The 25,974-nt window shown below is 39.1% G+C and overlaps 1 protein-coding gene across 1 annotated transcript in view; it reads right to left on the minus strand.

Moving 5' to 3' along the window:
* Window positions 1–25,974, minus strand: part of LDB2 (LIM domain binding 2) — a 228,323-nt gene that overhangs the window by 66,602 nt on the left and 135,747 nt on the right. The window contains exons 3-5 of the mRNA XM_074319775.1: window positions 14,181–14,353; window positions 6,894–7,016; window positions 3,913–3,996 (exon numbers count right to left, since the gene is read on the minus strand). Of these exons, the coding sequence (XP_074175876.1) occupies window positions 3,913–3,996; window positions 6,894–7,016; window positions 14,181–14,353 (380 nt within the window). The remainder of the gene's footprint in view (window positions 1–3,912; window positions 3,997–6,893; window positions 7,017–14,180; window positions 14,354–25,974) is intronic.

Below are 25,974 nucleotides of genomic sequence, written 5' to 3' on the forward strand. Positions count from 1 at the left end.
GTCAGCAGGCAACGTGACAACTCAAATCAAGTGACAACAGCTATTCTGTTGTCACTTCAAAAGCATCAGGTCACCAGTCTCCTGCAGAGTGCTGCCAGGCCAGTATCTGGGTGCAGTGCCACCATCCACATTCACAAGGGCCAAGCTGAGCCACTGTGCTTCACCCGCTCCTTCCTTCAGGGACAAGAGCCACTGATGTCAGCTCTGCATATTCCCTGACTGCAGGCCTCTGTGACAATGACTTGGAATCATGAGAATAAATGAACTTCTTGGGAGAAGCGAGATGACTCTAATCGCTTACTTTTGGGGCTACTTAATTTTGCTGCATGAAAGACACAAGCATGTTGAAACTTCAGGAGTCTAGAGTATTTAAACTTTCCATCCCTCCTTTCCAAAGCAGGGCTATCGATTTTTAAAATTCTGTTACTGATTTAGAAGTTCTTGGGAAAGTATTTGCCTACATACCTGCCTGACCTCTTTTTCTGATACGGACGAGGTTATCGAAGTTCCTTATTAATTCTATTTAAACACTACTTCAGATGACTTTCTACGGCTTCCAGCAAATGCCAGTTCCACAGCAGGCTGGGGGAGCCCCAGCTTTTAAAGCTATTTTATAAATAAATGCATTTTGTGATGGCCCAGCTGTCTTACAAATATTAGATGATATGAAGACCAGGGAAAGCTTACATCCTGGGTCTACCTTGAAGAAATAACCTTTGTTTGTCATTCTTAGCAACTTCTAACCAGGCCAGGTCTTATTATGGAAGCCTGTGTGCACTGGTTTTGAGCGCTGAGTTTGAGGTTCTGCTCAGCTATGACCTGCCAAGTGGCCCACAGCTGCTCTGAGGAGCTGTTGGGAGGCTTCTGTCCTGAGACCCAGGAGCCTTCCATTGCATATCCCCCGAGGCAGCACACCATCCTGGAACTGACTGCACCCCACTGGCCTCACCCACCAGCCCATGAGTGCCACCTTAGGAAGGAGACTATACCAGGAAGCAATCAATAGACGAATTACTGATTGAGTGAGTGAACAAAGGAAGGAATGGAGGCAGGAAAGGCACACAGCTGCTCATCCAGGATGCATGAACTGGGGAAATAAAGTAGTATCAGGTGGACCCAAAGTGAGAGCAGAGAGCCAGATGCTGTGGTGCTCTAAGTGGTTCCAGTACAAAGAACAATGACAGGCACATAATAGGTGCTCAATAAAATAAGACAGTGACTACTAACTGGGCATTTCCTGTCCCCAGGCCCTGTGCTAAACCCTTTTCATGAATTGTCACACTTAATCGTCATGCTAAACTCTACAAGGAGCTGGTTTTGGCAACAGGATTAAGGACCTCTGATAGATGCTGACTCCCCCATCGAGGCAAGAAAGATGTGATCCAATTCCTCTTAGTATCACAATTCTACACTCTTACTAGAAAGACAACAGCCTTTTGCCATGAAGCACCTGGATTCTAGAGCCAGATGCCTGAGTTCAAGTCTCAGTCCTGCCACTTGGTGGTGGGAAGCTGGGAGAATGAGTTCAATTACGCACCTGCTCTGGTCCTGGCTCTCTTACGGGGATGATGCTAGGGCACCTGGGCCATTGTCAAGACTGGTGAAGTCAGGACATCTAGCGTGGCACAGCGTGCAGCGAGTGCTACATTAAGTGGTGGTCTTTGAAACCCATGCATGGATTCTTTCATCCTCAGGAGAGGTGGTGGTGCTACTGTCAGCCCTTGCAGGTATGGGCGCCTCAGTCTTCACGGGCTAGAGTCAGAGTACTGCAGGGCCTCGGCAGGTGGGCCTTGTGACCGCAAGGTGAAGGTCACCATTTTACGGATGACAATAAGAGGAAATTTGGCATTTAATAATCTGTGTTAAATGTAGCTAAACAAATACATAATACAGATCCTGTCCAAGATCTCATTAGAAAGCTAGCAGCTAAGTCTAGGGCAAGACTCCAAAGTCCCAGCTCGCTCCATGGGGTCAGCTAAGGACACACAGTATAGAACTTCTTTATCTGCCTGAGAGGCATCTTCAGATGGTTTAAAGTAAACCTCTCAGGGTCCCTGACAAGATGAAATGCCCAACAGTGTTGAGCAGCCTTCTGAATTCCTGCGGACAGAACACCACAGACCCTCACTTTCCAGGCCTTGCTACCCACCTCCACTGTGCCAGTGGCCCCAAGCGGGCCAGGTGTGAATGCAGAGCCCAGAGTTTTGGAGGAACACAGCCCCAGCTACCCTAGCTTGGAGCATGTGCCTGTCGACCCACCCTCCTGGGCAGACTCTTGTTCCCCTCTGAGCAGGGACCAGGGGGCTGTTGAGTGGAAAACAACCTGGTTTGGGTCTGTCAAAATGGTGGGGTGTTGGGGTAAGGTGGTGCGTGCGAAGGTGACTCTGACTTTTGTCATGCTTGGATTTGGCTCTGGAGCCTCGGGGCTGGATAGAAAAGGTCTCTTCTCCGTCTAGCCAGGAGGGGGGCCCTGCCACCCTCATGTTCACCTTTTCAGAGGCTCCTAGCCCAGCGGCCCAGCCAGCCAGTTGCTCCAAAACCTGGATCCCAGCTAACTCTTTCTCCCGCCTGTTCTGGCTCCTTATTTCATGCCCCAGCAGACTCAAACTGCTTGGAATTCCACCCCCAATCCATGCTCCTTCTTTTTCCTCTCATAGAAATGGCCTTCCTGTCCCCTTCCTCTGGTTTTCCTTTATTCATTCTTTCACACTGAATTCAGGCATCATCTGCTCCATGAAGGCTTCTGTGACTGTTTCTTCTGCGATGTCTCTATAATTCCCTCTGGAAACTTCTATCACAGTATTTATCATTTTGTATGTAATATTCTCTCTTTATAGGTCTGACTCTCATGGGAGCGAGTTTCTTGATGGCAGGTACTATGACTTTTGAATCTTCAGCACGTAGCCTAGTGACTGGCACTTTGCAATGAGTACATGACTGAGAAGCCTTTCTCCAAATCATTCCTAATTCATGGAAGAGAAAGCCGGCCAAAGACTTTAGCATTTCAATATACACAAAAATGACTGTACACAGAGGAATGTGAACACAAAACAAAACTCACTAACCTGCCCAGCCCTTCAGGATAAAGAAAAGATAGCATCAACTTTAGGATGAAGTGGGGGTCCTGGAGAAGTGAACTGTACACAGTGACAAGACGGGAACTCAGCAAATCAGAGGCAAAGAAATGTGGGCTGTGACGATTGCCTTCTGGTTGATCCTGGAGGACAATGCTTGCTTTATATGTGGGAAACTATATCTTCTACCAGCACCATGATGACCGCAATTCCACACTAACCGGTACGATGTATGCAACCCGATTACACCAAATACAGAGGCAGAAAATTCTGCCTAACACTTAATTTTTTAAAATAAAAACTGACTTTATATCCCAACCAAGAAATCTGTTACATGTTACACAGAGAATCCCTAAGAAGCCTTAGAAATACATGTCTGTGTTATCACACTGGTTTGGATTTCTTCAGGGACTCTCTCTGGAGGGCATGGCTGAGTCTCCTCAGGGTGACCGGTCGCTGGGTGGAGACGCAGAGGCCATGAACTGGACAACAGCACATTAGAAACTTGAGACAAGCAGACAGACACAGTACCAAAGCATTTTATGAGACAGACATTGCTAGCCTTTGAAGAATTACTTCCAAGAGAGATACAAATATAGAGAGGAAGCTCAATCCCGACAAAATCTAAGTTTGATGCTTGTGAGCTAAATCCCTTCCTCTGCTGACACCACACACACACACACACACACACACACACACACACACGCACACACACCATGTACAAGACATACATATTGTGCTATGTCACCTCATTTTAACTCCTTGGTTCACGATACATATAAACCTCTAACGTACTTTTCAAGCTCACCAGGAAATACAACCGTCGCATTGCTCTTACCCTGAGGTAGTTGAGGGTGAAATTTGTCAGCCCCATCCTGGTGATGTTTTTCGACAGCTGATCCAGCACCTGAGGATCTTGTGCCTAAACAGGAAAAAAAGAATCACATATGTGATCCTTGCAGGACGATCTTGAGAGTCTCAGGCTGTGCTACAGCTGCCAAGAAATGCAATCTCCTCAGTGTTGCTTTTTCTCTGAGGGCAGGTTGCTGGGGATAAGTTAATTTACATTTGAAGACACTTGCATAGAGCACTCAAGGACACTTGAGATCCGTGGTGCCAGGCCCGTGGCTAGAGAGAACCCAGCAAGTCAGATGCGCTTTCAGGTCTTGGGAGAAACGGCTGGACTTGCTCCGTGAGAGGCTGTGTCTTCAAGAGGCCGGTCGTCAAGTCAGGACACCCCTAGGTCTCTGGCACTCATCAGAGGTCATAGCCTCTGCATTTGAGAAGACACGCTTTAGGATGGGCCTTCGCTTCCTGTTGTGATAGTGTTGTTTTAACAGCGCAGAGTCTAGGATTATATATGAAAACATTGCAACTGCCATAAAATATAATACCTACTGGGGGTGCCAGTAAGATGTATACAAGTGGACACTTTGGTCACTGTTGCTCAAGCAGTAGTTCGTCATAATTGGAAGTGTCTGGATGCTAATTGTAACCACTTTGAGCACCTCTTGTAATTGCAAAAGTCAAAAGTGACTTGTATTCATCTTTTGTTATCGGTAGATATTGAGTATTACAATTTTAATAGTTTTTTCGTTGCTTAAAATGTGTATACATTTTTTTTGGCACCGTGTGTGTGTGTGTGTGTGTGTGTGTGTATTTTATATACATATATATAATATATATGTATAAAAATCTATATTTATATTTAAGAATTCTAACTTTCCTCCCCATTAAGTTGAGGCTACAAATCGATATCCTCAACAATTTTCATCCTGAAAGACTATAAGGATATGCACTACATTTTCCAAAATATCAGCCACATTTAAAAGAGAGATGGAAAGTTCCATGGTTCACCTCAAATATTCTGTTTGGCCAGAAAGAAAAATGAAAATTTTATCCGGATTCTATTTTAGGATATCTTCTTTCTCAATCGGTATGAGCAAATTGGTGCTAACCAGGGGGAGACTTAAGTAAATATTCCTTTATCTCCATGTCTGCATTCATGAGACTATCTAGGTTATACTAGCACTTTAATTTATTCTTTTCTGAAGAATTTCTTCACAGTGAAACAACCAATTGGCTCTGTGCATAAAATAAAAAACAAAATGTAGGAGAAAATAGTCAGAGCATGTCACTTTGCATGTCAGTTTCTTGAAAGGGGGTCTCTCTGGACATGCAGTCAGGATTTATTGAGCCTCCCCTGTGCCAGGAAGAGCTGGTTCTATGGAGATGCATCAAATAGTCGTACATGGTGTCAAGGTGCTTACATCATAGTCAGATGACAGGATAATATTAGATGAATGGAAAGATCTTGTTGCTGGTGTTGCTTTAAGACAATGGCCAATACTTGCTGAGGACCTCCTATGGACCAGGTCCTAGTCTATGTTCTTTAGATGCATAAGTCTTAATCCTCAAACCAATCCTCCGAGGCAGGCTCTATTACTGGACCGATTTTATAGATGAGGGCCTGGAAGCCCAGAGATCTTATGTCACGTGCCCAAGGTCACACAGGAGCAGGGACACAAACCCCTGTGGTCTCACTCCAGGTCCCAGACTCCTGCCCACTATCTGCTGCCTCTCAGTCTATTTGGAGAATAATAAGAGTGGCTACTTCAAACTGTTTCAAGGAGCGTGCAGGATGTGAACTTGGCTTTGAAAATTGAGAGGGACTTCGGGCAAGGAGAGGCAGAAAGATGGAACAGCAGATGGGGGTGCCAGAGAAGAAAGCACAAGGGCAGGGATTGGGTTAACCAGCGGGCAGGAGAGGGGTGAGGACAAATGCCTGGGGTGACAGCCACAGTCGGACAGTTGGGAGATAGCTGGCTTATCACTCTGGGTTTTAGAGTCAGAACCAGCTGAGCTGAAACCTTGATTTTGCCACTTTTAGGCTGAAAACATTGAGCAACTTATTGAACTCCTCTGAGCCTCAGTTTTCTCACTTCTAAAATAGGAATGATGATAACTCACCTTTCTGCGTTTCTATGGGGATTAATTATAACGTGTATGAAACGTTTAGCACGAGGGCCCATGCAGCAAACACCCAATAAATGCCAGCTACTGTTATTTTATTCCCTTTTGATTATATTGGGTCTTAAAAATCAGGGTCATTAAGTCTGATTTTGCTCCAAAGCTTTTCCATGGGAACTGCCATATCATGCGTGAAGGGGGAGGGACTTATTTCAGTCAATGCCTTTTGACTCCTTCTTAAGGGAATGCACTTGACTAGTTCCTATCAAATCTCTAGATTGGCATCGAATCCACCCTTGCACCTAGATGGTGTTCAACAAATCTGATGTGATTTATGTCCAGTGGAAACCAAGCGAACCCCAAATACTCCAATTCATTCCAACACTGGCTAGAAAGGCCAACTCCTGACACAGATCTGAGGTCCGTGTGCCCCAAGTCTCTTCAGATGGTTCTAATCAAAACTGGAAACTGTTTTTCTTACTTCTTGTTTTATTTCTTTCCCGTTATAAATAACAGGTTTATTAGCCCAGGCAGAGCAGTACTGGATAATGACTGAATGGAATTTAAGAAAAGTACAAACTGTTTATTGAGATAACCTCAATTTAGAGTTTAAAATAATAAAGTATCCAAAGGGGAAAAAAAAATTCTCACAATTCACCACACTCAGAAACAAAGAAGGGGGAAAAGGGCCTGGATTAAAATGATTGAGGGAAAAAGGCAAAATTTAGAGTTAATTATGTAAAGTGTGGAGACTACTGGAGTTCTTTCAGAGAGAAACTGTACTTTTCCTCCTGGAATGAAATGACGGGATAATAGGAAAGAAAGTGAGATAGAAAAGGAATTACTTACATGCATGGCTAGAATGCTTCTTGGGACTAATTCTCTGTATTGTCTAATGGTAAAGTGCCATGTTTTTATTCTCATAAGATCATCAAAGGTGAACTCCAAGATCAGTCTGCCTTCTGTACACACCTAGAAGCAACAAAGAACACACTCATTTGTTATGCGCTTGGTGAACACAGCATGTTTTGTAATTCACACGTCAGCTACTCCCCCACTAGGCTTGGATGGCTGTGCATCTTGACAAAATGGGACACAAGTGGCTCATCCATGGCATACTGAGACAAGTACAAGCTCTAGACTGAGTGGGTTCAAAAGACAGCCAGCTGCTTACTAGCCACGAGCTACTAGTTATGAGTGAAACTCTGTGAGCCGCCATTTCTTCACTTGTAAATATGGACACAAAGCCCATCTTACAGTGATATTATGCTAAATACACCTGGCACACACTATGTACCTTACAAAATGGTATCCTCTCACCAACTTTTTCCCCCCCACTTTCATCATCTTTCTACCATAGGAGCTTGAGCTCTTATTTAAATTTTGGTTAATCCTACTCTGGAATAAAGTACCTAACACAATTATTCATGCTGAAGTGTGAGATACTATAGTTATCCCACCAGAGGTTCTCATTTCCAAAGAGAAATTCCAGGGGGCAATGCTTAACCCAAGGCAGTGAGTGTCAGTTACTGACATGTGGAAAGCACAGGCATGTTTGGAGTATATGCCTTGAATCATATCATATCAGCAATGAAATTCTGCTTGCTTGAAGGGCCAGCTTTTGGGGAGAGGGCAATTTTATCTTTGTAAGAAAAACATATCATATATTATTAACTTAAAAAAAGAAATTTCGGAGGCTCTCTTCCTTGATAGAATGATCCATGATAGGGTAGCTTATTACCTTCTTTTGATATTCAGATCATTTGTAGCATGTAGTTCCTATTTTATTTACCTTCCTTTTCACTGTTAATGACTTTGAAATGGAGGAAAGTACTAGGCAATCGCACACCAGTGAGCCTATTTCAACTATAAGACAGGTTGAGGTGGTAGCACCTTAGTCCAGTTTCAATCATTATAACTCGTGATTCAGTCCATGCCGGCCTTGGAGAAGCAGCACAAAATAGTGGACAGAGGTTTCGGCATCAGAAAGTACTAGATTCGAATCCTCAGTCAACTTTTTACTCATTTTGGAACTGTGTGGAAAATGAAATAAATTCCCTAAGTTCCAGTTGCCTCATCTGTAAAATGAGGCTAATAATACCCTTAGGTAGGGCTGTTGGGAAAATACATTACAGGAAATGGTTTATGTAGATTGCCTAGTACTGCACCTGGCACGCAGTAGGTTGATAGTAAATGATAGCTCTAAAGATAAAAAAAATGCATCTGTACAACACAGAACCCTAGACCACTGGTGCTGAGACCCTGGGGTTCAGGGGAGGTATCTTGGGGCTTTGCTGGGAAGAGCTTGGCCTCCATCTGGACTCTGAGATCCCCTCTCATTTTCTAGATTCAACCAGAACAGCTTCAGTTTTATCTGTTTTAACATATTGGGCTTCTGACCAAGCTTTTTTGGAGAAAGGTTTCTTATGCTAAAAACAAACACACGAAACTTTGGAAATCACTGCACTACACAATATTTAATTGACGATGAACTCAACAGAGGATATGGTCATTTCTAAAACTACAATCTATGGAGATAATGAGCAATTCATATTAACCTTTTAAGAAATATTAATACTCATTTCCCTCTTTGGAAATTTAATAGCAAAGGCTACCATTTACTGAGTTCCAACTATGTCCTAGGCACTGGGTTAGGTGCTTTCTAGTCACTCTAATTTAAGATAGTATTTTCCTTAAGGAAGCCACAAATACCAGTACAGAAGAACTAGTAACATGTTGTGATAGGGTGTTACTTAAGAAAGATGCTATTGATGTCTGCCATTTTCATTTTATCAAAGGTCTCCAAAGCACTGTAAAATCATTATTGATAATCTGGATGAACCCCTCTAACTCAAATCCAATTAGCAGAATCTGTGGGTAATTTCGGGCATTTGGGCACCTGGCTCCCCAAACTCCTCAGCTGAGTGGCCTTCAGAGACTCATTTATGAACTTAGCCATGAAGTTGAGCACACTGAAATGGGGGAAGACTTTAGTGTCTCCAATACACTCCTCGAGAGCATCTCAGAATTGGAATTAATTTACCAAGGTTTTCAAAAGAGTTGCGTGGAGATTAGGCCACACAATTCCCCCTGGGGTGCTAGCATGATAGAAGCCACACGTAGTGAAGCCTTTCACAAAAGGGAGGTAACTACAGCCAGCCAGTGACAGTGACATGTCTTGACAATACAGGACAGGGATATTTGGATGCTATAATCCTTTTTTTTTTTTTTTTTTTTAAACAGAAAGGATTATTGGATGTTTAAACAAATATTAGCCCAGTTAAACGTCATGCTTTTATTTTTTTTATTATCTAATCTATTTGTTTTGTGTTTTATGAACCACAAACCCAGGGCAGATGGAGGTTCTGGTGTACTTTTACTGGCAAAGAATTTCATCATGGAGGAGGTCCTTCTGATGAATTACTCAATTGGAGCATCTGTAAGGTCAAGTCAAATTGTGTCCCTTTGTTTACTGTGAGGACCCTTCTTGCAGTCAAACTGTCACAGGGTGACGAAAGGGAAAACTGCAACAAGCCTTGGGGTCTTCCTTTCTCAGCCCAAACCAAGGAATCAGCTTTATCCAGGGCATGTCATATGCAAGAGCACAATCCTTAGCATTAAATCTGAGTTGACTGTGTTGGGTGTTCTCTTTAAAAAAAAAAAAAAAAAATTAAATGACTCCTCAAATGAAAGGATAGAAGAGAATTTGGTCACTGTTGGTTTTCCTCAAGTAATTAGACCCACAGCCTCCTCCGAAGCCCCATGAAGCCTCTCCGCCCCCGCCCCCATCTTGGAAGTTAAAGGAAATTGAAGCTTTGTGATTTATTTTATATGTAACTATCAGCAGATAGAATAGAGGCACTTAAGAAATGTATATATATATATATATATATATATATATATATATATATATATATATATTTACTTGGTTTGGAAATGGTAAAATGTGGGCATAGCTTATAAAGAGGAATTAATTTTTTTTCTTTTCAGAAAAATTCTGCACATTCCTCTTCTTCGATACAATTAACGTAGCTTTTATCTATAAAGTTGCCCCCCCCCCTTTTTTAAAGCTGCTTTTCACTTGGAATCCAAAATCAAAAGGGTCTCCAATTAAGAAAACATTTTCTGTTGTGCTGAATTCATGTTACCGTACTGTGAGCTCTGACATTTTGTTTCTGTGGTAACCAAAATCAGCTGATTAGTTGGCATGGCAACAGAAAAGATGTAATCCCAGCAGACACACTCTAATCAATGCCCCCAGCACAGATGGTCTCCGGAGGATCAACAAGAAAGAGGCTGGCAGGCATTCAGCAGATCACGTGCTAGCTTGAGACTAGGCCAGGGACAAGAGAACTCAAAAAGACATTTCTCAAACTAACCGGTAGCTTTTTAACCCTTTTCTTTCTTTGACTAATTGTGAAGAAATATTGACCATGTAGTTACATGGCTAATACGGTTCTCATATAGCTTTTATGAAATAAAATCTGCTTTTTAGGTGAGAGTGTTCATTTAATTGTCTTCGTCTTTATACCTGGAACAGTATGCACAGAATAATGCTATTATTATTATTATTATATTATTATATTTATTTTAGTTACTATACTACTAGCTTATTATAAAAGGATACAATTCAGCAACAGCCAGATGGAAGGGATGCATAGAGCAAACTATGTGGGGAGAAGTAAGAAGCTTCCATGCCCTCTCTGAGCACATCACTCTCCCCAAATCTTTACGGGTTCACCAACCAGAAAGCATGGAATTGTGCTTTTAGATTAACGGTTGCATGAGACTCATTGTATTTTACTTACAGATACTGTATGTGTAAATATATGTATATATATGTGTGTGTGTGTATATATACATATATATGTATATACATATGTAATATGATCATTGATATTATAATGATTTGGTTACAGTCAAGGTAAGAATTTAAATGTTGAAATCCCGGAGTATAACGTGGCATATAGGCTAAGGTAGAATGACAAAACTGTCAAAGACATGAATGAGTATTCATATCGGAAGCTCACGGGTGCACTTCTATGGCACTTTTCTATGGTGGTAAGTCATTTCATAATAAATAATGGAGACCAGAAAAAAAATAAGCCTACATTTATAGAACTGATAAAGGTGTCCATTAATGGCTATAATTATTGTTCTAGTTTGTCAAACCTAAGAGTAACCCGACACGTACCCCAGAGAGGGCTCCTCTCAGCATCGGCCAGTATTTGCACCCTCAAATACAACTCAAGGGTCTTTGATTCTGAAAACCTTGGTGATTGCTTCTCTGATTATTAAGCCCTAGTTTTCGATTTGATTTGAAATTGAATACAGAAAAGAAAGGCTTCATAATGTGTGTTTTAAAACTCTAATTACATATTTATCCATAATCTATAATGTTCCTAGGATCAGGAAATTGCAAAATGTGCACTATACTCTGAGGAATATTAAATATTACTGTTGATTAGGACTGCAGCTGATTTTTGATTCACCAGTTGACCAAATTTTCATAAAAGCAACTCAGAAGCACTGGGTCAAACGTTATTTGGGGAATTAGAGTTTATTGATAGTCTAAATTAGAACAATGCGATACTGTTTCCACATAATGTGCTAAGTAATGCCATGTACTAATAGCAGGCTCCCCTTTAAAAAGAAAACATCGGCTTCCAGACTATTTTTCTTTGTGATACAGAAAATCATCAGTCCACTGTTTTATACTAAATAGCCACATTATTTTCTTACACGAAGATGAGTAATTTTTAATTAATATAAGTACAAAAGAAAAATTGGAAAGATTCTTTGGGTTGTATAATAATCACTAAGGAGCAAAAAAAAAAAAAAAATCCTTTCAAATTTTCTAAAAATAAATGTGCATAATTAGCATCTGGACTAAGTCCACACAGCCAAGCTACACTTCCCAGAAAGTAATATTTTTCATCACAGTATGGGAATATTCATTAGAAGAGCTGGCAAATTGTATTGCCATGGAGGACAGTCAGATGGGTGATCTAAATAACTGAAGCTTCAGGATGAGAGAGCTGAGTTCAAGAGAATATGCAGGTCTCCTGGAGAGTGCCTGGGACGCCCGAACAAACCACTCAGCCATCTGGAAGGGGAGCATTCCCAATGAGGAAGAATGCAATAGAGAAAACCCTAGTTTTTTCATGTGAATAAAAAAACCCAATTTATCAGTTCATCGGAAGAGTGGGATTCTTTTTGATTTACACAACCAGTCCTGAAGAGACAGCACTATATCCTCAGAGCAACTGACCAGTGTCGTTTATGGAAAAGTTTTGGCCTGAGAAGATAATGAGGAAATACATAAAAGGATGGCTGTAAGATGCGTTTTTATTTTCAATGGCCACAGGCTTTGGAAGTAGCTACTTCATTATGGCAAAGTATTATTTAATTACCATGGATTTCTTTTCCCTTAAAGCATAGGAATTTGTGTGGTAATGAATTACCTAAAAGTAACACTAAGCCTTGACACACAAACAAACCGCTACTACCACCACCACCAACAACAACAAAATGAAGCAGCAGAGAAAAGACTTTCTCTGCAGTGCTCAGATTTGTATCTCTAGAAATGGATTGTGTATCCATCTGATATACAAGATTATGTAAATGTTTTGCATCTCCAAATGAAGTGTGACATGGACAGATTAAACTGTCATGCAAGTGACCGTTCCTTTCCACACAGCAAAACTCTCTTCCCAGCACAGACTTCTGCATACAGTGGGGATGCTCTTTGCCTCTGAATGACAACCTTCCTCTCAACTGTTAAAAAGCAACAAAGAGAAAGTCCAACTCCTACCCCACATTTAAAATGTCTACTGACAAAGTCAAGATACCATAAAAGCAGTGGCATTTGATGATTCGTTTTTGCATTATATAACCATTTCCTTTGCCTTTGGTTTTATGTATCATTGTGGGCACCGGAGAGATTAATCTGTACCAACAAGATCAAAGAATACTTTAAATAATAAACATTTTCTACTTGTTCTTTGAGAAATATTGTGCACATTTTCAGTTTTATAAATTGGGTTTTTGTACTTCACCCTGATAATTCAACTTGTCTTAACTATAAAGAGAGGGTTGTCATTTGTGTTTCCAACTAAAAGAGATAGCTGCTATCATTAATATTACAAATTAACTTCACATTGAGTCTTAGTCAAAATTCATTGAACTAGTGTTCATTAAAATAAGCTTCCGTTTGCCAGATTCTATGACTAAATATTTGGTGTTATTAGCTTTTCTACTTGGGAGAAGATATAAGGGATTTTCTGTAGTGTTCCAGAAAGGTCTTTGCCTAAAGGGAGTCCTCCATGTCAATTATCCATGCATGGGAAGGACATGGGTGCAGAATGGGTGGAAGGGAGTTGATTCTCTATCTCTTCCCTTTTTTCATTTCAAATCCTTCACAGTGCCTTGAATTCTGCCTGAAAGATTAATCTGATCCTTATTCTCCCCTCCCCTGTGTTTCTTATTCTCTCTTTCACAACCAAATTCTGGCTTACTTGCTGAGTGACTAATCACAGAACTTCTTAGAATTTGGGGGAAATGACCTTTAAACTCCAAATTCCCTAATTTCATTTACATTTTGTATGTTCCTTAAAGCTTACGGTGAGCTGACTTTTGGTTGGTTGGATTTTACCTCTGCCCTGTTTGTTCACATTGAATTTAGCTTTAAAAAGTATTTAATTGTAGTAACATATATAATTTCTTTAGTATCGAATGGTATTATGATGATGATTGAGATTCAAGATGGTCCTTGGATAAACCAGAGTGTATGTCTCAATCTGACGATTAACGATGGGAGAATATTTTTAGCTGTAAAAGACTTTTTGTACAAAAACCAAAGTTCTCATGTAGCAACCTGAGTTTAACAGGCAGCCAAACCTCTCTTCCTCTTAGTTTTGAGGCTCTCTCATGCTTGACTGTACTCCATATAACATGCACATAACTTAGAACAGCGTTCACCAAGAGTCTAGCCGTGTCACGAGCAAAAAAGATTATCTCACAACCCTGAAAATGTTTAAGATGTGAGAAATCAGCTCCAAGTTCGAGAAGAAAGTTCTTAATGATTATCCTTCCATACACAGAGAAGAACAAGCCACGTTACACATCACCCCATACCTTGGTAAACATGGGCTTCCCGTGTTGGGTGACCATTGCACACTGGTCACAGTCCACCGTTATGGATGAGTTGTGGTACGACTCTTTCGAGTGTTTGAGAATGTAATACAGGTCAGTCACCCCTCCTTCAAATACAGTGCTAAAGTAACGGGGGATGAGGGTCCTGCCGATAGCTGGGAGAGAAACACAGAGAAACAAAAATTAATAACAATACCCAGCTGGTCCAACACACCCCACACCATTGCCGGACACTCAACCAGATACAAATCATCTCAAGAAACGAGACCAGGAGGCAAATTTCTCTTTACAAACAGCCATGACCCTTCTGGATTATAGTTAATAAAATAAAATACCCAACTATTCAGAAAAAGTTTGTACAGTCATCTCTCCCGATTTTGTGTCCATTGAAAGTCAATAATGAAAGATCTAGTATTTTCAAAAGAATGGAGACAAACACATTGCCTACTTTGGACCTCATGTACGTTCTCTAAGTGAACATATTTTCAAAAAATAAAACACATCCAACCTACTTGGTTGGATTTTTCAATGGATTGTTTACAGGTCAGTTATCTAATCATGTTTTACTAGCTGTGGTAGTCATAATAATACAAATTTCGATAATATAATGCTCTGTAGTGTGTGAAGTATTTTGGTATTCTTTCATTGAATCTTCAGAACAACTGTAAGAGGGTAGGGAACTGAGATCCATAAAGATTATTATGGGGGAAAAAAGAGGAAGGTTATTGGGAATGTTTCAAAGTCACATAAATTGTGAGTAGATAACTGGGGTCTCTAACTCCAAATCTGCAAACACCCAAACACTAACTCTTTCCAACACTATGTCTCAAACTGCTTCAATGAATGAAAACCTTTGAAAAATGAACCTTATCTGCGTATAAAAAGAGATCCATGCCTATGTAAATGTAAATACTGATGATTCTGTCTGCTTCTGGACTTGGATTGGATATCTTTGCAGAATAAAAGGTCCATTTTAAGAGAACTTCATACCTCCCACTTAGTCTAAATTGGTCTCCTTCATTCCGTGTGTTCTGGCCTGCCCCATTTTAGTTTGAGTGATTGGTAAGTAGCTGGGTCTTTCTGATATATGACGCTTAGAAACAGCTAACAAGCCCTTGCTTTAGCAGAGATTTTAAATCCTCTTACACTGAAAATCCCAACTCATAATATTAGGAATTTTGCCTGTGTGCAGATTTTGAGGCAAAGTACTAAAGCACTATCAAGAGATCTGAGGTTTTTTAATAAATCTCTTACAGTCACTATATAATACCTCCTGAAAGACAAAAATGATATTTAAAACAAATACATTAGCAAAGAGAACTTTAGTAGGAAAGATCATGCAGTCTTCATTTGAATGTCTTAAAACATTTAATTTCATTTTAAAAGAATCCATGTTAATTTATTTCGAATAGACCTATATCTTTTTTGTACATGGATTTGGGAAAATAAATTAACTATAAAAAGAATACACTGCCAAACTGTTTTCTGAAACAATCTCCAAAGAATCCCAATGTGAATGATTGGTCTTTGAATAATTTATATAGTTGTTATTGCTTTATATTTACTGTAGTAAAAATCAATCAACAAGTGTGTTATAAATATTCCAAGATCTCTGGCAATTCCATCTTAAATTATCCTTATACACACATTTCCTAAATCCTGCCTAATCTCTTATAGTGCATACTCAGTCACTAAATAAAAAATTCAAATAAGAGTAAATTGAGTCCACCATATCCTTAAATGTATGCATGGTTGATGTCATAAAGAAAACTTTGTTAATGCGAAAAACCTTACTGTACTTTGCTAAACAGATAAAATTAATTTAATGCATTTCAAATATTCAAACTTGAAACTACCAACCATAAAACAGCTCTAATAATATGACATTTGGGGATCAGAACTGTGGAGAGTAAATACAAACCATAAAAATGTGGATGTAGGGTGCAAATATTTCACCACGATATCCAAGGAACTGTCATATGAAAAAGGTCACTGCAAATAAACACCACTGGATTAGCCACATTACACTCTATTCCTCATGAACCCTGTAATCTAATTCCTTTGTAGTAGTGTTTGCTATATATTATCATCATTTTCATTCATAGTATAAGAAAAATTGAATGGGGAAAAAAGTTTGCGATTCCTTATCTTTAAACCTAAATTTTTAATTACCTCTGCAACTACAGAAAGTGTACAAACTATATGGTAAATGTACTCTGAGGGAAATGCAACTTTGCTTCGTTGAGTACTTTCTAGCATGCTAGGATATGGATGTTATGATACCTGAGGTTTGCTTTCAACCCTTTTCCTTGGTGGGACTGCCCCTAACCTTCCCCATGGTCCTGTCTTGGACCATCACCCACAAAGCTCCACTATCGGCTGTAGGACACCGCTATTCTGCTGGCCTCAGCGAAGCACGATGATGGTCGTCATGTCCCAGTATATGTAGTGTCCTCTCCTCAAACAGGGGCTAGGCCCAGTGATCTTTCTGAATCACTAGAATGTGGCACAAGTGAGCCTGTGTCAGTTTTGGGCTAAACCTTAAGAAGGACTAGAAGTTTCTACTTTGTGCTTGTGGGGGAGTCATTTGCTAAATACAAAGTCCAACTATTCTAAGAAGGCCATAGCGCGAGAAGCCAACCTAGCCATGGGAAGCAGTCCCGTGAAGAAGAACTGCATCTTCTAGCCAACAACTCCAGCTAAGCTTCCAACCAACAGCCAGCACCAACGTATGTGAGTGAGGCCATCTTGGAAGTGAATCCTTGAGCTCCAACTGCACTGCCTCAAGCTGATGTCACATGGAGCAGAAATGAGTTCTCTCCCATATGCTTTGCTCAAATTCCAGAACTATGAGTAAATAAATGTTTGTATTTTAAGCCAACACATTTTGGAGCATTTTTAATGTAGCAATGAATAATCATAGCACCATTTCAAACCCCTAGGCTACAAACATGGGCAAATTAGTATTCTTTCCTGAAAGAAAGAGGGCACTTTGTCACTAAAAACATGTGAATCGTAGAAATACAGAAGCTTGCATACAGAGGAAAGCAGATCAGAGAGACAGAGAGTCTTTGCAGACTGATTAGAGCCTTCATCTCCAGCCCTCAGAGGTCCCACATATGAGAGGTGTCTATCCCACCTCTTTTTATAAATTTTTAATTTTTTAAAATTTTTGTTTGAGTGAATTGGTATTAGCTTTCTGTTATTTGCAAACAGAGGGATCCTGATTAATGCGGTCCTGTTCCAGTGTGGAATGGAGTAGCAAACACAGATATAAAATAAGGAGGAAGTGATGAGAATGAGAATCTGCCAAAGATATCTGAGCTTCTCTTTGTGCAACATACTGCACCAGACGCTGAAAGGGATAAAAAGGTGTGTCAGAGACTGTATTCGTTTTCTACTGTCACTGTAACAAACTATCACAAACTTAGTGGCTTAAACTCTATTTATCTTATTATCCATAGTTCTGACAACCTGACACGGATCTTGCTGGGCTAAAATCAAGCTGTCAGTAGGGCTACATTCCTTTCTAGAGGCTCTAGAGGAGAATCCGTTTTCTTGCTTTTTCTAGCATCTAGAGGCTGCCGTCGTTCTTCACCTGTGGCCCCTTCGTCCATTTTCAAAATCAGCAGTGGTGATGGAATCCTCATTGGGTACCACTCGCACTTCTTCTGCCTTCTCTTCCATTTTTAAGACCCCTTGTGACTGCACTGGACCCACCCAAATAATCCAGTATAATCACCTATCTCAAGATCCTTAACTTAATCAGATCTGCAAAGTTTCTTTGTGGATTTGTAAAGTAACATATCCACAGGTATCAGCAATTAGGACTGGACATCTCTGGGGGGCCACTCTTTTGCCGTCCACATAGAATATCTTTGCCAAAGAGCTTCAAGGGAGAATAGTTAAAAATATAACACACACACACACACACACACACACACACACACACACACACTATACACATAATGTACAGTGAATGTAGTCGGACAGATAACTGGAAAAAAAACACATGTGCTTGAGGAAATCATCCTACAGCTCATTGATTTTTTCTGTAAACATTCACTGAACCCAGAGTAGGTGCAAAGCTCCTTGGTAGGTGCTAGAAACACAGAGATAGATTTTTGCCCCTGCCTTTTAAACACATTTCTAACATGAGAGTTAACAAGTATCTAAGTATCTATAACACAATGTGATAATAAAGTTAAAAAAAATGAACTTGGGATTTTGAACTCTTTGCCCGCTTCTTCTAAATCCCGAGTTCAATGTACAATTGTATTATTTTTGAAGCACTGAGAAGATTAAACTGTCCTTTTAATTCAGTAAATCGTGCAACCACCCTGCACAGCCTAATATAAATGACTTTAAATCAGTGAACATTTCAGATTTAGCTTCAGTGATCTCCTAACTCATCCGCTACACAAAATCTGAATTCATTTACATTTGATACTGTCACATTCATATGTTAGACTTACACTTTGCATTTAGACTTTAATTCTTGGAATTAAAAGTAATTTAAATATCGCTATACATAAATCTACATTGTGCTTCCATGAAAAGAATTACATCTTTCAAATATTTTTGAAGAGAGAGTAAGACTATAGTAGATTATAAAAGAGATTCCATTGTTCTAACTCATTTAGGTCAAAGTTCCAAAAGCTGGGAAGGGGAAGTATGGCAAGCAAGAGAGCCCAGGAAGGTTTTCTGTGATGCTCGGTGAGTGGAATATGGTATCTATTATTTATCTATGTATTTCTGAAAGAGAAAAGAAAATCGCAGATTAAATTATTCAGGAGCCTGAAATGTATATAAAGAATGTGTAAGTGATAGTCTACCTTGTAGGTAAACATTAGTCCAGAAGTAGCTAAAATTTTATTCATAGCTAATTTGGATGTTGAGCTCTGAATTCTGGTTCCTTGGGAAGTTTTTCATTGCTCTGTTTTGTTCCCAACCACTGACCCCCACCCCCCAGAAGTTCTTACTTTTGGAGTAGGTAAACTGACGGTACTGTGGGGGCAGTATCTAGCTTCCATCTTTTCTTATAGGTGTTACTTGTAATGTTAGGATATGTACAGGATCCTTACAGGTATTAGCCGATTATTTTCCACATTTAGAAAACAAATGGTATACATTGGGAACTCTTAGTCACTGAGAAGATATAAATATTATGCATCTGCTTTTTAGAGCACTTCATTTCATTTCACTTCTATGCATCTCTACATCATTATGAAATGCTTTTCTTAAATGCTTAAGAGTGTTTATAGGTAATTCACATGAAAGAAATTTCAAGTAGAAAATAATCATATGGGGAAATGTTCAAACTAGTAATCAAAGCATAAATTAAAATAATCAAAAAAAGATTAAAACATAAACTTGGTGAAGTTGTGGTGAAACAGGCATACTCAAATCCTTCCACGGAAATCAATGTAGCAATTACTCCTTATCTTGAGAATCTGCAAATCTGATAGTTTATTAGGTGTGACTCTAATCTCTTTGTAAATACTCTTGCTGAACTGTAATTCTAATGTGCAGATTTTAAAGTTCTTCAAGTCCTTTAAAAAACATTGTCTAATGCTAAGACCTTTGACTTGGGATCGTGATACACTATTCTAAACTGCTGTACTTTCTATCTTTCAGAGACAGTTCACTTCAAAAATACAAAAGAGGTTGAGAACCCTGATTAAAATGTGGAATAACAGGAAGGTTTCTAACTAAGTTTATTAGTATCTCTTATTACTTGACAATTATTTAACTGATGATTTTCCTCCTCACTGAAACACACTTCTGTTTTTAATTTGGTGAAGGTAATTATAATAAAATTGATTACTATGACAAAAACAAACACTTTGTAAAACACGATAATAGATAAATTGGTTGTCTGAATCTAAGTCATTTTATGTAGTTGTTCTCAAGCTATAGGACCTCAGAAATCCAAAAGGAAATTTTGCCACTGAGGAACTTAATAAACACAAAGATTCATAAAGATTCATTAAATTTTAGACTTATCTGTATTCAGAAATCAATGAATGTATTATGCTAATATGTAAATGGACATGCTCTTTGCAGTGAAATAAACACTACTGATGATTTCATTTATGGTAAATAATTATCATAATTAGCCAAAACAATGGAAATAAAACATACTCGAACTTTGATGGGGGTGATATAGCTCAAGGCAGATTTGTCTTGTTGAAGGGAAAGCAAGTCAAACCAACTTTACTTTCATAAATTCACCTCATTTTTATTCTAACCTACCATTTCTTCTTTTCTCAACCAAAACATTGGACTGAAATATCCTCTCGGATGACCTCTTTTGCTATTTCAAAGATTCATTCATTGCTATATGCCTACTAAGTACCTACTATTGGCACTGTTCCAGGTGCTGGAGATAAAGAACAGACAAGTGGGGAGACTGAAAATCAACTTGGTGGCAAGAGAAGGCAGGCTAGTTCAGACTCCCCAGGCTGGAGACTGGAGTGAGGCAGTGATGATGGAGCTGATTTCTGACTGAACGGGGCCCTGTGAAGATCTGGGAGTGGAGAGGTCCAGGCCCAGAAACCACCAACGGCAAAGGCTCTAAGACAGGAACGACTTTGAATTGAACGAGTTTGGTGTGTCCCAGTATGAGAAAGACAGCAATGTGGCAAGAGCAGAGTTACAGAGCGAGATGATAGATGAGCTCAGGAAAAGAGGCGGAGCCAGAGTATGTGCACTTTCTAGGCCATGACAAAGGGCCTACATTTGATTTAGTGCAATGAGATGGCATCGGAAGGTTTGAGCCAATCGTATGTTCTGATGAACCTAGTCTAGCCTTCTTTAATAGTATATTATGCATCTGTGAACAGGGTCCCAAAACTCCACAAAATTGTCTGATCCTCCCAGAAATCTATTAGATATTTTTTTCTTTCATTTTCTACCCACCAAAATTTTAGTAACTTGACTAGACTTCAGCCACATCACCTTGCATGAGGTGCTGGAGAAACAACTATGACCAAGGTAGACCCCATCCTGCTTTTAGGGAGCTTCTGATCAAGCTATTCTTAGAGCTATTAATTCATTAATTAAGGACAAGAGAGATGTGTGCCATCGCTCCATCTGTTTCTCCACTGCTTGACACAATAAGGACCCAATACATATTGGATAAATGAGTCCATGCAATCTATGAATGGATTTCTAGTTCCAAGTTGTAGGAACTTACATGTAAGCCTGGCTCATTTCATCTCATTCAACCAGTGCTTTGGCATATTTAGATAATTTTGGATCTCGATTCTGTCAGTCCTACCACAGGCTATTTTCATGATGGGCAAAATTTCTTTTCCCCTTTTCCAAGATACTGACAATAATATTATGCAGGGGAGGTCCACAATCATGGCTGGACTCTTACTCTGAATCAACACCCTTGGGTATGAAACTGAAATCCTTTACGGACTTCTAGCATAAGTCCATGCTCTAGTTACTGATGCCTCATCAACATGGCACAGGGTCAATGGGAAAGAGTAAGGAGTTAGAGAAAGATCTAAGTGAAAGGATGAATAGACATCAATCAGGCACAGAGGACCAGGGGGAAAAGAGTGGTCCAGGCTGAGGGAACAAACAGCATGTGTTAGGGAGTATGGTGCATTTCTCATGACATGGGCTGCTATCTTGACCAGATCTTATATATTTGTACCTTAGAGGGTCTTGTCTGGATGAACTACCGTATTACGTAGAGCTCTCTCGCTGTCTTTATGACAGTGCAATATTTTTTAGTTATCCAAACCTTATAATGTAGTTCACATCTGGTAGATTTATCTCTGCCTTCTGTATTATCTTTATTTCTACTACTATACTTATTTTTCAAGATGAACCTTAAGATAATATTTTCAAATTCCAAAAAAAAGAAAAAAATTGGTAAGAGGTTGATTTAAATTAAATTTAATTTACTAAGAAAGAGTTGATATTTTTAAGATGCTCAATCTTCCCGTTCAAAAACATGAAACGTCTGTCCATTTATTTAAGTCTTTACTTCTACCTCAAAAGGATTCTGCAGATTTTTTATATAGATACCTAACATTTCTGGTGAAGACAATTCTTGAATATTTCAGTTATGCTTAATATGTTTTAAAATTATATTTCTATTTGGAACCCACTTAATTAATGTTTTATAAATTTTAATAGTTTTTTAGAAAATATAGAAAAGTTTTCTAGATGAAGAAATCTATCACTCCCAAATACTGATTTTTTTTTTTTTACTTCTTTCCAATATATTTATAGCATTAATTTCTCACCTTTTTGCAATGTTTAGACTAGAACTTCCAGGGGAGAAAAAAGATTAAATGATGTGGGAAGTTATAGACTTTCTTTTCCTGATATTATTTTAGAAAATGCCTCCAAGATTAAGGAAGTACTACATGTTGATTTGACATCATATAACTTATCATGGATGGAATGAAAAGCAAATAATTTTTAATCTGTTTTTTTATGATTTTTTCTTTTTTATCCTGATGGATGTTTAATTTGATCAAATGCCTTTTCAATAACTATTAATTGTCCAATTTTCTTTAGAAAGCTATCTCTTAACATATTTTCAATTACCGAACAATTTTTGTATTCGGTATGAACATTACTTTCTTTTGTGCACACATACACACGCATTTTTGTATAAAATTTTTCATAAATTCAACTTATGAATTCATTAATTCCTTTAACAACATCGTGAAACCAGCGCTCTATATGAGGCTCTATCTTAAGTAGTAAATTAGAATGACAGAGCCAGAGAAGACCCAAGTTGAGTCCAGTGATACCTATAGTGGTTTCTAATCCCAATGGGTTTCTGAAGATCCCAAGATGCACCCCTAGCTAGCTCTGCATTTAAAAAAATTTTGTTAAAAAAACAACACATTTCTAGCAAGATTTGAGTAGGAATGATCTCAACTCATGGTAATACTGATTAGCTCTTTGATTAGTGATTATGAATAGCACTTAACATAGGTGGAAAAAACATAACACAAAATACTAATAATTATTTAATAAATGTAATTAAGTAATCCATGATTATATGCCACACTCTCATTTTATAGAAGAATCTGATGGCCAGAGAAATAAAACTGCATAGCTACCTGGAGCCATAGCGGAATAAAGTAGACCACTTTTTGTTTTAAATCAACCAATATTGGTTGATTTCTATGCTCAAATTTAATTTTTATTAGTTTTTAAATTACATAAGCAATACGTGTGCAAAAAATTAATGCATTACTGTCACAGAGACTCACTAATTGTTCACTAGATCTGATTTCTTTTTCTACTCATGGAACTGGATTTCATCTCCTAAACTCCTTTCATTTGGGTGCTACCATGTAATGGAGTTGTAATCACTGCTGAATGGACATTTCTTTGGTTTTTACTTGTTCAACCAAGTAGACACCAAGACGAAAAATCCAACTTTCAGACATAGAATGATGAGTAAAATCATTCTATGTGTATCTGGCATGTTTTTTCTGACCTCTGACAGCCAGATACTGAAGACCCAGCAGGGGACTCCATAGGCGTCTCCTCCTCCAATGAAAGGAAGACGAAGAAATGGGAGGAGCCTGGGTTCCTGAATTATCACCGGGAAGATAGGTGCCACATATTGGGAAACCCCTTTGGACTTTGGAGCAAAATACACCTTTCTATTGTGTTAAGCCACTTAAACATTGAGGTTTATTTATTTAAGCAGCGAGGGTTAACTAATACAATTAATTACTAAGAAGTCTAATGTTCCCCTGACCACTCCGTACCCACCAATGGCAGAGCCTTCACTCTTCTTTAGGACACCTTTGTTATCAGTATGCTATGTAGACTTTTAGATTTTTAAATTAAACATTTATCTCCATATATATATCTCCATAGAAAATACTTATTATTTTCTGTGAGTGCCTTTTGTTTCGTTTTACATAAAAATTATCGTATGAACTGTATCTATATGGAACTTGTCTTTTTTCATTCAGGAATATATTTTTGAGCTCTAAGGCTAATTCACTTCTTTGAATTGCTGCACCATATTCCAGAATATGGCTGTTTCACTCATTATTTAGACATTCCCATGTTGAGGGACGTATAGATTGTTTTCAATATTTTCCAACAGGATAGTCACTGAAAAAGGAAAAAAAATGTGTTTTATTTAACTAGGTACCAGTAATCGCCCTTTAAAGTGTGTGACCAATTTACTCTCTCATCAGCCCCGATAGCACCGTGTTTCCCCCAAAATAAGACAGGGTCTTATATTAATTTTTGCTCCAAAAGACTCATTAGGACTTATGTTCAGGGGATGTCATCCTGAAAAACCATGCTAGGGCTTATTTTCCAGTTAAGTCTTATTTTTGGGGAAACACGGTATATTTTACCTACAACTTCACCAGCACTGAATACTGTCAAGTCCTACATTTTCTATCATTTAGATCATATAGTTGGTCCCTCCGAAAGTGTAGCCCTCAGGTATTCAGAGCTTTACCTACATGGAGATAATAAAGTGAAGTAATTAATCACAGACACCCTGCTCATGTGATTATTACTCCAAATGAATCATCTACATTTGACATTTTCAGATGGTTTAAAGTTTTCTGAAATTTTTTACCCAAAACCCATTCACTTGACTAAAGAAAAAAAAGAAACTGTTCCACACTAGAAAAGTGAGAAAATTCTATTCCTTGATTTGTTAATGGTGCCAAACTTCAAGAACTCTGATGAAATTATTTCAATATGATTTATTGGGCCTTCTTAAACTCAAAGCCAGGGGAACACCACAAGCCATTCAATTGTGTGTTTTAATATGAGCACAATTCAACTGGGTTAGAGAAACGTTGCCAGAGAAACAGAAATACGTGTGTGATTTCAAACTTAATGGAAACCAGGACTCAGCACCATAGCATTGCCAACAGTGGTGTAGAGATGGTTTGCTCTTTGTAGAGAGAGGCAGACTTGGGGAAATGGGCCTGCCCCCAGGGCTGGGCATTATACAACAACTCCCCTCTCAGGTGTTAAGTGGTCACTAAAATAGAAGCTAATAAAACATGACCCTTCAGATAGGACTTTGAAGTCAAAGGAAAGGTTTGCAGAATTAAAATAATAAACTGGCTGTCCCCACAACTCTCTGTCAATTCCATCTCAACCTCCCCCACTTTCTCAGTATTCCCTGCACTGCGACCTTCAAAACCTTTGCTCACACAGCAACCTTTGCCTGGGGTGTCCTAGTCCCACCTCTTTTGTTTCATCCCAAGTCTCACGCATCCTCAGATCTCAGCTGCAGCATCGTCCCCAATAGCTGAGCAGCATGCTTTGTCTTTGAGTTCTCCACTTCTCTCCTCTGCACTCAAAGTGATTATAAACTTGGGTGCTGCACTGCAAGTTCCAGATCCGTGTACTGGTTGTGCCACTGACTCGCTTTGTGACCTGGATTAATGCTCTTTCAACCCCAGTTTCTTCATCTGTCGAACGGGCATGGAATAGTCACTCATTTAATGGGCAGTTATGCGTATTAATAAAATCACGCAGGCAAAGTACGTACACAGAGCTTGATGCTGCTAAGACTTAATTCGTGTCATTACTCCCATAACACTCTGCATATGCACCAACTACGCCGCATACCCCACTGTACTGTAATCGCCAATTTTATTGTCTTCCCTTCAGTGACTGTAGTTCCCTGAAGGCAGAGAACATTTCTCGATGATTTCAGTATCACAGCGCATTCGTGATGTAAATAGCTACTTAAGAGATGTTTGGCAAATGGATGAACGTGGACTTGGCATGTCTATTTAGA

This window comes from Rhinolophus sinicus, linkage group LG02 (assembly GCF_036562045.2).
Source record: "Rhinolophus sinicus isolate RSC01 linkage group LG02, ASM3656204v1, whole genome shotgun sequence".
Taxonomy (NCBI): domain Eukaryota; kingdom Metazoa; phylum Chordata; class Mammalia; order Chiroptera; family Rhinolophidae; genus Rhinolophus; species Rhinolophus sinicus.